Source organism: Lepidochelys kempii, chromosome 6 (genome assembly GCF_965140265.1).
Source record: "Lepidochelys kempii isolate rLepKem1 chromosome 6, rLepKem1.hap2, whole genome shotgun sequence".
NCBI lineage: Eukaryota > Metazoa > Chordata > Testudines > Cheloniidae > Lepidochelys > Lepidochelys kempii.
Window position 1 is genome coordinate 36,033,592 of NC_133261.1, and position 14,378 is coordinate 36,047,969.

General features: G+C 38.1%; 1 protein-coding gene across 6 annotated transcripts in view; it reads right to left on the minus strand.

Moving 5' to 3' along the window:
- Positions 1–14,378, minus strand: part of SBF2 (SET binding factor 2) — a 559,107-nt gene that overhangs the window by 25,568 nt on the left and 519,161 nt on the right. The window contains exon 34 of one of the 6 annotated variants that reach the window (XM_073347559.1): positions 7,374–7,754. The exons of 4 other annotated variants lie outside the window; for them this stretch is intronic. In XM_073347559.1, coding sequence (XP_073203660.1) covers positions 7,746–7,754 — 9 coding nt within the window. In that variant the 3' untranslated portion in view covers positions 7,374–7,745. One more of the 6 variants, XM_073347558.1, reaches the window with a different exon arrangement.

Below are 14,378 nucleotides of genomic sequence, written 5' to 3' on the forward strand. Positions count from 1 at the left end.
GTGAGGGGATGTAAGGGTCAGGGCAGAGGGCTGGGGGTGTGGGCTGGAGTCGTGGGGGTGTTCCCAGCCCCCTGCCCAGAGCAGCTCATGGCAGGGGGCTGGAGGGGATATGCACTGATTCCACCCCCCTTCCCCAAGACCCCCATCCCCACCTCTTCTCCGCCTCCTCCCCGGAGCAACGAGCGTGCTGCGGCTCCGCTTCCCCCCCTCCCTCGTAAGGGCCATCAGCCGATTGGTGGTAGGGAGAGGAGGGGCAGGAACACAGCACGCTGGGGGAAGAGGCAGGGGGAGAGGGGAGCTTGCCTACCCTGCAGCAGCAACCAGCAGGACCAAGCTTCTTCATCCTGCCGGGGGGGCGGGGCAGAGAAGAGCGGGCTGGGTCGGGCAGGATTTTTAATGGCACGCTGCTGCCTGCCGAGGTCCCGGCCTGGGTTCAGCAGCAGACTGAGCAGGGCTGGTGGCTGGGACCCGGCAGGCAGCAGTGTGCCATTAAAAATCGGCATGCGTGCCATAGGTTGCTAATCCCAGTACTAGAGTTTAGATAGTGTGATCCTAATTTTCAATTTAAAAGCACAGCAGTTTTTCTGCATAAACAGTATAGCTATTTTTGGCTGCTTTAACAGACACCACTTTTATAAAAGCGATTTCATATTAGGCTTAGTCTCCATTTTCCAAAGTAATTGCAAAGTTTGGTAAATTTGCCCCTAGCATCGAATTTCGTTCATCTGCAATGAGCATCTAGTATCCCACATCCAGCTATACTCATGTTAGGCCAAAGTTAACTTGGATAAATGTGACATTGCTTTATATTGGAATGATAGTTAAGTAAGTAACGAAAGTTCAGCGGACCTGAAGAAGAGCCTGTGTAGCTTGAAAGCTTGTCTCTTTCACCAACAGAAGTAAGTCCAATAGGAGATATTAACTTAAGAGACAAGTTGGATGAGGTAAATAAATAAATCTTCAAGGTTTTGAAAGTTACAAGAACACTGTCAAAGTATGTTTCATAATTTTGAAAATAATCCCCTTTTCATCCTATACATTTATGATCACTGTGAATCTTGAACAGGAGATTTTCTTTAATTATATTTTCTTCTCTATCACATATGGTTTGTTATTTAGAATTGCCTAAGAGTGCTAATATGCTAACAATTTACAAAGAATTATATGGGCTTTTCAAGTAGACAAAATAGAAAAAAAAACCCTGAAACTCCAAATTTGGGGTCCATCAGTCTGGAAAGAGTCTCTTTAACTTGCACGTGCCAAAGTCCACAGTGTCTCCAGATTTTCCTTTACTTTTATCTTCCTCATTTCCAAGCCAGTTACCCTTCTGGCTGATGACTGGAGGATACTCTCTCTGAAATGTCACCTAAAAGAATTGCTGTTCAGTGACATCAGATGCTCACATTCAGAAGTTGAATGCATTTCCTATAGAACCCTGATGCCCAGCAGACAGGAGCGAAAGATGGTATCAGAAATCAAACTCCAGCTTCTTGAATGATAGTGGAGACTACTACCAGCTAGATTCACTGTACCCTTAATACCAGTGATATTTTCAAATGAAAAAAAGAAAAATCTCATTTGCCTCTTCATGTTTCCTTATAATCTGGCAGTGAATAGCTCAAGCTACGCAATGGGAATTTCTGTGCTCAGCACCTCTCACGATGAGGCGCTCTGGTTGTTGGGGAACTACAATCTAGAAAAGGAATTTTGACTCTCAAAAATTTCTACTAAAATATTAACTGTTTTAAAACTCTGTATTCTGGAACCAGATAATTTCCTAATATTGTCCTGGAGACTTGGAGTTTAGAATGCATAACCATCTGAAAACAAGATTATTCATCTAGTATTAATCTACAGGGAATGTTCTGCTTTGTAGAGCCAATAGGACTCTCAAAAGTAGTGTAACTGGATATAAATCTATTGGTAAACACATATATTGGTAAACACATATATTAGGGCTGTCAATTAATCGCAGTTTTAATCGCACGGTTAAACAACAGAATATCAATTGAAATTTACTACATATTTTTGGATTTTTTCTACTTTTTCAAATATATTGATTTCAATTACAACACAGAATACAAAGTGTACAGTGCTCACTTTATATTATATTTGCACTGTAAAAATGATAAACAAAAGAAATAGTATTTTTAAGTTCAACTCATACAATACGGTTATGCAATCTCTTTATTGTGAAAGTGCAACTTACAAATATAGATATTTTTTGTTATATAACTGCACTCAAAAACAAAACAATGTAAAATTTTAGAGCCTACAAGTCCACTCAGTCCTAGTTCTTGTTCAGCCAATCACTAAGAGAAACAAGTTTGTTTACATTTACGGGAGATAATGGTGCCGGCGTCTTATTTACAATGTCACTTGAAAGTGAGAACAGGCGTTCGCATGGCACTTTTGTAGCTGACATTGCAAGGTATTTACATGCCAGATATGCTAAACATTCGTATGCCCCTTCATGCTTCCATGTTGATGATGCTTGTTAAAAAAATGTGGTAATTAAATTTGTGACTGAACTTCTTGGCGGGAGAATAGTATGTCTCCTGCTCAGTTTTACCTGCTTTTTGCCATATATTTCATGTTATAGCAGTCTCGGATGATGGCCCAGCACATGCTGTTCGTTTTAAGAACACTTTCAATGCAGATTTGAGAAAACACAAAGGAGGTACCAATGGGAGATTTCTAAAGATAGCTACAGCACTCGATCCAAGGTTTAAGAATCTGAAGTGCCTTCCAAAATCTGAGAGGGATAAAGTATGGAGCATGCTTTCAGAAGTCTTAAAAGAGCAACACTCTGATGCGGAAACTATAGAACCCGAACTACCAGAAAAGAAAATCAACCTTCTGCTGGTGGCATCTGACTCAGATGATGAAAGTAAACATGCGTTGGCTGGCATTGCTTTGGATAGTTATCGAGCAGAACCCGTCTGTTATACCTTGACACCTCAATATACACCACTGTCATGTAATTAGGATATGTCTTATACAAAGTATGCCTTGTGAGGTGTCATTCTAAAAGTCTTGATCTGCTAGACAGATTGTATGTGCTATTGTCATGTGTGAAGTTATGAAGTTTGGCTATGTATGTGATGTGCTGCTGAAACATGTCCTGAGGTTGTAAACACCTACAAGCAGCCTTTCAGGTATGACCGTAAAAAGGCCAAACAATGTTAATGGCTTATTGAGGAAATTAACACAAGCACAAGGATTACCCCAGGAACTGTATACAACAGAAACCTTTCAGAGATAGTACTACACAGTGGGAACTGTTTGACTCAGGTCACAGCAAAAGAGCTTTCCAGAAGGTGGGGAGAAGATATAAAAGGGGGGAAATGACATTATGAGGGGACCTCACTCTCCCTACAACAACACACCTGGAAACACCTGAGGAGGAAACAAAGACTGAATTGTGGGAAGTGATGGTCCCAGGCTAGAAAGATTTTTAGCTTGTGTATGAAAACCTGGAAAAGCCAAGGCAACTTGTGCCTAAAGAATCTGCCACCTTGTTTATCACTCAGGGTGAGAATTTGCTAATTTATATCTTACCTATCTAGTGTGTTAAGCTCAGTTAGCGTTTTTTGTTTATTTACTAAGGTAATCTTTTTTGATCTGTTTGCTATCCCTTATAATCACTTAAAATTTACCTTTTGTAGTTAAACTTATTTCTTGTTTATAACATACCTCAGTTTGTGCAATTCATATCCTGGGATGGGTGGGGGGCAAGAAGCTGTGCATCTCTTTCTCCACATTGAGGGAGAGGCCGAATTTTTATGGGCTTGCACTGTGCAGATCTTTCTATACTACACAAGACAGTATTATTTAGGGTTTATCCTGCAAAAGAGGTGTGCACGTGAGTGCTGGGTGAGTCCTTTCACACAGAGCTGACTTCAGTCTGTGTCTGCAGCTGGGTGTGGCCCTACCTGTGTGTGTGTGCTGCAAGAGGCCAGAGAGCCTAATTCAGCAAAACAGGGAGAGGAAATCCGGGCTGGTGGAGCAGCCGAGGCTCAGTGAAACCCCAGTACATCAGGTGGCATCCCGGATGGGGAAGGTCCAACCCGTCACACAATCATCGGCATGGACACATGTTCTCTGGAATTATGGCTGAATCATGAAGGGACATATGAATCTTTAGCGTATCTGGCACATAAATATTTTGCAATGCTGGCTACAACAGTGCCATATGAACACCTGTTCTCACTTTCAGGTGACACTGTAAACAAGAAGCAGGCAGCATTATCGCCTGTAAATGTCAACAAACTTGTTTGTCTGAATGATTGACTGAACAAGAAGTAGGACTGAGCGGACTTCTAGGCTCTAAAGTTTTACATTGTTTTATTTTTTAATGCAGTTTTTTGTACATAATTCTACATTTGTAAATTCAACTTTCATGCTAAAGAGATTGCACTACATACTTGTATGAGGTGAACTGAAAAATACTATTTTTTTTGTTTTTTATAGCAAACATTTGTAATAAAATAAATATAAAGTGAGCACTGTACACTTTGTGTTATGTGTTGTAATTGAAATAAATACATTTGAAAATGTAGAAAACATCCACAATATTTAAATAAATGGTATTCTATTACTGTTTAACAGCATGATTAATTGCACAATTAATCTTTTTAAACGTGCAATTAATCTTTTTAGTCACGCAATTGCGATTACTTTTTTTAATCGCTTGACAGCCTATATATATAAAAACATTGGACAAATCTGATTCATGATTATGCTACTCTCTCTGGGATAAACTCTCTCTATTAGTCATTATTTCACACTGGATATGGGATATCTTTGTCACACATAATATCCAGAGGATGCACTTTTTTGGAAAGGAAGCATAAAAACACAATTTCTTTATAAGTTGGCTGCTTACTTTTATTCAGACCCCACCAATTTTGAGTATTATCCTAGTAGAAATACACAGAGAGCGCTCTGGCAGGTACTTTGCCTTAGGCCTTGTCTACGCTACCGCGGTAAGTCAACCTAAGTTATACTACTTCAGTTACATGAATAACGTAACTGAAGTCAGCGTAGCTTAGGTCGGCTTACCACAGTGTCTACATCATGCTGTGTTGATAGGAGACACTCTCCCGCTGACTTACCGTACTCTTCTCAGAGTACCACAGTTGACAGGAAAGCACTCTGCCCTTGACTTAGTTGGTCTTCACCAGACCCGCTAAATTGACACCACTGCATCAATCACAGCAGTGCTGATCTACCGGTAAGCATAGACATGGCCTTAATACACATTACTAGAGCAGGTTTCAGAGTAACAGCCGTGTTAGTCTGTATTCGCAAAAAGAAAAGGAGTACTTGTGGCACCTTAGAGACTAACCAATTTATTTGAGCATGAGCTTTCGTGAGCTATGAAGTGAGCTGTAGCCCACGAAAGCTCATGCTCAAATAAATTGGTTAGTCTCTAAGGTGCCACAAGTACTCCTTTTCTTATTACTAGAGCAGATGCATTTTGGTTGCTTGCTATTCTACATACCACTTCTGTTTTCCAAAATGTAGATTGATGATTCAAAGTGAGAAAAAAAAACAACCCAATGTTACAATTACATTAAGAAAGAAACATGTTAGAAAGTTGTCTTGCCATGACATACATATAATTCTATATATTTAAATGAATGAACATAATATAGAATCTCAATTAGGAACAGAAGATTTGCCATCGTGGGTCAGTCTAAAGGTCCATCTAGTTCAGTATCCTGTCTAACAGTGCCAGATGCTTAAGAGGAAGGTGCAAAAATTCCTCAGTAGACTGACGTGGGATAATCTGCCCCTCACAAAAAGTCTCATTCTGATCATTAATATTTATAGACTGGCTTAAGCCCTTAAGCATGAGCTTTAATACCCCTTCCAAAATTTGTTAGCATTAATTATAACAACTCTGGATATACTTGTAATCCATTTCAGTGTCTAACCCCTTTTAGCGTTTGCTAAGAACTTGGCCTGAACAACTTCATGTGGCAATTTCCTTTTATCCGTTTTTAATTTGCCACCTTTTAATTTCATTTTCAAAATTAAGAAAACCGAACGTAAATCTTAAGATGGGGCAATGAAAATAAATACACTATTTTAAGAACACAAGCAGAGCTACCAATTAAATGGATCACCTGAAATATCAATCTCATGGGGCTTTGTCTATCATAACACTAACGCCTCCATACTTATTTTATTCTTGCAATATTCCCAATATTCTTGCTTTTATTTCTCATTTCCTTCCTTTCTTTTTCATTTTCCCTCTCAACTTTTCTTTCTGCTCTTTGTTCAGCTATCTCCCTTCTTTTACCCACCTCAAGGAAGAAACATGTTTGTCATTAATCACTACAGTTACAATATATCAAACTAACTGAAAACCCCTGAAGATCATAGGAGTATGCTCAATTGACATTAAATACTCAAATCTGCTTTTATGTGGTCCAGATTTAGATTTTCAGAAATGCTAAAAATCTTGAGTGACAAGGTGGATGAGAGAGTATCTTTTGCTGGACCAACTTCTGTGGGTGAAAGAGACATGCTATTGAACTACAGAGAGCTATTCTTCAGGTCTGGGAAAGGTATTGAGAATGTCACAGCTAAATACAAGGTGGAGCAGCTTGTTTAGCATAAGTAATTAACATATGTTTTAAGGGACCATTCAAAGTGAAGTGGTCAGTTAACCCTTCTGCAGTCATTCATAGGTCAAAAAAGGGAGGTTAGTGGGTTACAGATTGTTGCAATGTGCCATACATCCAGTGTGTTTATTAAGACCATTATTTTGAGTGTCCAGCAAAGCTATGAATTTAAGCTCAGACGCTTGTCTTTTGAAGGTGTTGTGCAGGTTTCATTTGAGGACAAGGACTGAGAGGTCAGATACATTGTGTGAAAAGTGTTCGCCCACAAGTGACATGGTGTTTGTCTTTGATTGTTTTTCTGAGAGAGTTGATTTGGGAGCATAGTGTCAGATGTGTTAGTTTAACAAATTTCTGAATCTGAATCCATCAAAAAGAAATTAGGTACCAATGCATAGTAGTGATGGATTGGAGTAATATTGGAAAAATCCCTATAGAAATAGATAGGTACATATAGAGTATTTCACACAATGAATTGTCATTTGAATGTCAGCTACTAGGCAGATATCTAAAATACTAAGCCACCTTAGGAACTTACAGTTCTGTGCATACTTGCTTATTCTGTCCCCTCTATTTCCATAATGCAGACTGCTAAACTCTCATAACAATACAGATGCATAAGACATAATTTTCAAAAATGTAATTTTCTCCATAATAAAATTGTGGAAGACCAAGTTTATAAAGGAAAAAGCTTTTCAGATTTCTTTATAAAAAGAAAAAGATTGACAGAATTATAGTGGGATTTTAATGCTTTTATTGGCCTGCACAGATTTAAAAAGTGGTCAAATACACTAATTCTGGATAGCAATGCCATATGGAATAATAAACTGACAGATCACAAAAGCTATATTTACAAATATGCACTCTGTATGTCGTTTCATACATTTTTTCCATGTTAAGAATTTTTCAGTGAATTGCACAAAGGATGGATATTTTTATAGATCAACAGATTTGCTGTTAGTTATGAATTTTACAGTATCCTAAATTCTGCTTAATAAGTAGTTTACCAAATTTAAAGGGCAATAAAAATAAACTTGTTCAAATCCTGGCAGGGATGTAGGTGTAGAGAATGAAATAATTTCTCAGCTGGATCCTTTTCTGAAACTTCTGGAGCTAAAGTAACTGTAGAAATTATTATAATTTACTTCTGCAGGAAAACAATTATTAATCTAAAATACTTGCAGTATGAGAGAACAAAGGTGAATGACATAGTTGCTATTATTTTGTGTGTTTTAACAGTTGATTTCTGCATACTTGGAGATGGGACAGGTGCTAGAACTGGCTTAGGTAATCACTGTTAGCAATTATTTCTCCAACTGCAGTACAATGCGCAAAATTCAAATTAGAGGTGAGCTACTGGGGTCAAAAGTCCTTGATAAAATGTAGCTCAGACAATCAGAAATGAGAGAATTGTGCGCCCTGGAAATCAAATGTAATAGAAGGTAATTAGGATGATTTAACTGATTACAAATAAACACAAAAAAGATGTCACTAATCATTGCAGGTTACTTAACCCCATTAAAAGGTTAGGTATATTTAGTTATCATGTATCAGCTTTTGTCTCCAGTGCAGTCAATTGATTTGAAAGGGATCAGATCCTAAACTTGTATAAAAGGTTGTAAAATTGGTTAACAATGATGCAATTTTCACATAAGCGACCCAAAAATGTAAATCAGGGATTGAGTTTTTAGCACCATTAGATTCCTTTGTAAATCCCACCCTAAATGATAATACATATATAATGAATATCTAAATTGGCTCAGTAAACATGCAGATGTTTCTGATACTGTTACTAAAATAAAGACTCCTGACGTTCTAGAATTTACTCAGTTCTCTTCAGAATATTCTTTTGTAGATTTCCAGTTTTATAATATCTTTTAGTTTTGTAATTCCAATAAAAATAAATATTAATTTGATTTAAATAATCAAAAAAATTGTTAAATACCCTATAGAATAACTAGTAATCACTAAGAGACTGTTGTTGCAAACACATGAACAGCTGAGTAACTTCATGGGAGTAGTCATACTGAGTTCATTGTAACTACTAATGTAAATAAAGTATTTCACATATGTAACTCTTTGCAGGGTTAGGCCCTAAAATTGATGGAGAATTTTATTTAAATTCTGGAGCATCATTTGTTCAGTATACAGTTGAGCTATATTTATCAAAATACCAAATAGATATAACTGAAGTGTAAAATAAGGGGAGCTTCCTGTAATGACTTCATTTTAACCCACCCCATCATCTTAGAAGCAATGAGACTATCTGCCAGATGTTTCTATTGTGAAACAATGATTTAGCATCAATAATTTAGCTGACACCTGGAGATACTGGCATAAACAATGACTTTTTAAAAGATGATGCAGTTCTAATTTAGGAATCACTGTTTCATATGTTTTCTATGTAACTTTCAATGAACAACTGACAAATTTATGCACATTGGCTCTAAAGTTTTTTTGCACTCAAGATGTTAAAACTGAAACGAATGGTTAAAAAAAAAAGAGATTTAAAGAGAGACCAAACGTCCTCACTTTTATTTATGGGATATTTGAATATCAGATTGTAACATATCAAATTTTAGGATCAAATTCTGGTCTTGATTATAATATATAATAATAATATATCTCGTTGCACACAAACTAACATAGGGCACTGCTCATAGAAACACCATAGTACAAATATTTAGGATCAGATTCTTCATGACAAATTTCTATGTAAGCATACATATTAATTTGGATGACTTTCAAAAATCATACCCTTGAAAACTGTAGCAATATTGTTAGAATTTGTTAAGTCAATAACATATCATAATGGGCTAAAAGACTATCTTCAGAAACTTTTATGAACTACTCCTAGATAATTTATTCAGAGTTATGATACTATATCATATACTTAGCCTACAACCTTTTGCTAAGCGGAGACTAAGAGGTGTATAATATTATTGCACAGACTAAACACTAAGGTAAAAGGCAAGAAATACAGCTTATTGTGTAAAGTGTGTGTGTGTTCAAAATATTAATAACTTGTATCACTTACTAAACAAAAAATAGGTAAGAAAGATTTAAATACACAGTACCACGTATGGGAAGCTGCTACTGTATTTTAAAAATACCCTCACATTAGTTATAAAGCTAAGTTTTTTCTAAATGATACTCACTAGATAATGCAAAAACAAATAGATAATTTACTCTTATTTTTTAAAGGATACCATACAAACATTAATTCTGGTAACTGAATGGCTTATCCTAGAAAAAATAAACAGTTGATTTTACAGAGAAAAATGTAGTTTAGAGTATAATAGAAAAACTTAAATTGGCCAAAAAAGATGAGAGAAAAGGTGGGTGAGGTAATATCTTTTATTGGAACAACTTCTGTTGGTGAGAGAGACTAGCTTTAGAGCTGAAGAAGAGCTTGGTGTAAGCCTGAAAGCTTGTCTCTCTCACCAACAGAAGTTGAAGATACTACCTCATCTACCTTGTCTCTCTAATATCCTGAGTCAACAATGCTACAACAACACTGCATTCAGAAAAGATGGGCAGAATAGGAAACTTTATCAATGCTTGCCTGAAAATTTCCTTTTTTTGAATAATAAGGTCCACATATGTGCTACAATGGGTACTTCATCCTGCTTGCAGCTTAGGGGCAGAACCAGACCTCTCAGTCACTAGCAACAGGAGAACATGAAGTTCCCTCTAGTTGAGACAACTTCCCTGGCCAGGATAATTCAAATCTAATTTTTTTAATTACAGATGGTGTTACATACTTGGAGGAAAAACATCCATTTCTCCTACTGCAGAGCATAATAAAGTCTACCAATGATTACGAACTTAAATCCTTGGATATCAATTTCCATCTCTATTCTGGATGATCTGGTTTTCTGCAAGATGAGACTGATCTGTGGACCTTATTACGTGAAGAAAGGAAATTTTCAGGTAAGCATGGATAAATTTTTCTATTCTTTGTGCTAAGGTCCACAGATCCCTTACTTTGGGATTTTCATAGCTGTCGCTCTCCAAGGTGGGAAACAGGATCATTAAATATGGACATTCAAAAAAAGGCACATTATAATTACATAAATAAATATACACACTCTGTTAATAATAGCAAGTGTTACTGGCCTTGCCTGTAATATACATCTTCCTCTGGGCATTAAGGTATGGAGAATACATCTGCCAAAAGAAAGGAAATGGCACTGGCTAAGATTGGATGACCAGTATGCAGAATTTGGTGAACAAATGACTATCTAGCAGATCTCAGTACTGGAGTCCTGACTGCTCTGACCTGAGATTGCTTGTGCTCCTAAATACTGCTTAACTAAAAGAAGAATATGTCTTGGATTTCCATAGGGAATTAATGCTATCACAGTTGGGAGAAGTATGTGTCTGAATTCAAAGTACAATAGTGGGTCATTTGAGAAGGTTCCCAACTTCAAATTTAAAAACCTTATTTGATTGTAGATAGTAGCCACTGGGAAGCCTACTCTAATACATAGGACATATAACAACACTTCCTGTGGAGGCTCAAACTGGGTAATGCAGCAAGGGGCAAAATGAGATTCCAAGGTATTTTATGACTTGCAGGGTTGGAATAAGGTTGATGCCCTAATGAAGCATTTGCGATGTTTACAAAACTTCATTTTCTTGAATATGCTGAGAATGTTGTACTACAGAGACGTGACTTTTTTACTTTGACACTCTAATACATCCACAATAAAGCACTCCTGGTGGGAAGGAAGGTTACTTACCTTATAGTACCTGGAGTTCTTTGAGATGCATGGTCCTGATGGGTATTAATTGTGGATGGGGATGTGCACCATGCATCTGAGAATGGAAAATATTTCAATCGCAGTGTTTGTTGGTCCATGCCTACATCCTACACCTCCTTGTACTCTGAACTGAGAGTATAAGGGATGGTGTGAACCAACCGCCACTCCAGTTCCTTTCTACAGTGAATCAAGTGAGAAACCGAGCAGAGGGGAAGGAGGGTGGGTCATGCAATACCCACAGGGGCCACACACCTCAAGGAACTCCAGTTACTATAAGGTAAGTAACTTTTCTTTTTCAAGTGCTGGTCCCTATGGGTATTCACTGTTGATGAGTCGCCAGCAGTGCATGTTGAGGAGGAGGGCACGAGGAAGTGTTCTGCACCGATTGTACCAAAGGAAGCATCCTCGGCAGAAACTTGAAGCAGGGCATAATGTTTAGTAAAAGTGTGAATGCTGCCCTAGTTGGTACTCTACAGATCTCCAAGAAGAGAATAACTTGTAGGGATACTACTGAGGCAGCTTGGGATCTAGTTGAATGAACCCTGACCATCTGAGGAGGCGGCACCTCCATAAACACATAGCATAGGAGGATGTAGCTGGAAATCCATTTAGAGAATGTTTGAGAAGAGACTGCTTACCCCTTTATCCTCTTGATTATGGAGATGAACAATCTCAGAGACTTCCAAAAGGGCTTTGTCCTGTGTAAGTAGAAGTCTAGAGCTCTTTGTACGTCTAGGGAGTGGAATTTCCTGTCTTCCCTGTTATCATGAGACTTGGACTAGAAGACAGACAAGTGAACAATTTTGTTCAGGTGAAATTCATAAGGTATCTTTGTGAGAAACTTCGGATGCAATCTCAGGATATTTTATCCTTGTGAAACACTGTGTAAGGAGGGTCCACCATAAGGGCCCTGAGCTCCCCTTCTCCTCCAGCAAAGCTGTTTGCCATTAGCAAGGCCCCTTTCATAGACAGGTGTAGGAGGGAGCAGGAGGTCAAGGGCTCAAATGGCAGGTTCATGAGTGCAGTTAGCACCAGGTTCAGGTCACAAGATTGGACTTCTTGTGAACAGGATCTCTCTAAATTCATTGTCCATCCAAAAAACAGGCCATCAGATGGAGGGATCTACAGTTGGGATGGATGGTCCTGCCTCTATTCTGAGACAGCAGGTTTAGAAACAGTTGTAAGTATTTGTATAGGCAAGAGACCGTCCATAGGTCAGTGGTGAACCACAATTGCCTTGGCAACCATGATACTATCAAAATTACAGTTGCCTTGTCCTGCTTGATCTTCCTGAGGACACAAAGTAGTAGGGGGATGGGAGAGAAGGCATAAATCAATGGGTCCAACCACTGTACCAGGAAAACATCCCCGCTTGAATTGTGCCCCTGGATAACTCAAGAGCAGTAGGCTGGGCACTTCTTGTTTCCTTGGATTGCAAAGATATCCCAGGATGGGAATCCCCACTGTTGTAAAATATACTGCACCACCGAAGAGCAGAGTTCTCACTCATGATCCTTGTGAAAATGCCTCCTTAGGCGGTCCACCAGGGAGTATATTACTCCTAAAAGGTGCACGGTTGAAAGGATAATTTGATGCTGAATGCATCAGTTTCAGAACTTGATTGCTTCCCTGCAGAATGGGCTGGACTTTGCTTCTCCTTGTTTGTTTATGTAGATTCACAATTCCAAAGCCAAAAGGGACTATTGTGATAATCTAGTCCAGTGGGTCTCAACCCAGGGTACACGTACTCCTGGGGAGTATGCAGAGGTCTTCCAGGAAGTACATCAACTCATCTAGATATTTGCCTAGTTTTGCAACAGGCTATATAAAAGCACGAGCGAAGTCAGGACAAACTAACATTTCATACAGACAATGACTTGTTTATACTGTTCTGTATACTATACACTGAAATGTAAGTACAATATTTATATGACAACTGATTTTTATAATTATATGGGGAAAATTAGAAAGTAAGCAATTTTCCAGTAATAGTGTGCTGTGACACTTCTTTTTATGTCTGATTTTGTAAGCAAGTAGTTTTTAAGTGAGGTGTAACTTGGGGGTATGCAAGACAAATCAGACTCCTGAAAGGGGTACACTAGTCCGCAAAGGTTGAGAGCCACTGATCTAGTCTGACCTCCTGTATAACCCAGGCCTTAGAACTTCCCCAAAATAATTTCTAGAGCAGATCTTTTAGAGAAACATTTAGTCTTGATTTAAAAATTTCTAGTGATGGAGACTCTGCTATGACCTTTGGTAAATTGTTCAAACGGTTAATTACCCTCACTGATAAAAATGTATGTGTTATTTCCAGGCTGACTTTGGCTAGCTTTAACTTGCAGCCATTGGATTGTGTCATACCTTTTTGTGCTAGACTGAAGAGCCCATTATCAAATATTTATTCTCCATGTAGGTACTTGAAGACTGTAATCAAGTCATCCCTTAGCCAACACTTTGTTAAGCTAAATAGATGGGACTACTTGCATCTATCACTATAAGGCATGTTTTCTAATCCTTTAATCATTCTCCTGGCTCTTCTCTGAACCCTCTCCAATTTATCAGCATCCTTCTTCAATTGTAGACACCAGAACTGGACACAGTATTTCGGCTGTGGTCACACGAGTGCCAAATACAGAGCTAAAGTAACCTCTCTACTCCTAGTCAATATTCCCAATTTATTCATCCAAGGATTGTACTAGCCCTTTTGGCTACAGCATTGCACTGGGAGCTCATATTCAGCTGATTATCTAGGATAGAGTTGCCTATCCTGTAAATATGGCCTAAATTCTTGTTCCTACATGTATACATTTACATATTAAAACATGTTGTTTGCTTGTGCCCAATTTACCAAGTAACCCAGATTGCTCTGTATCAGTGACCTATCCTCTTTTTTTTTTTAAATCATTCCCCCAATTTTTGTATCAACTAAAAATTTTATCAGTGATTTTCTGTTTTCTTACAGGTCATTGATACAAATGTT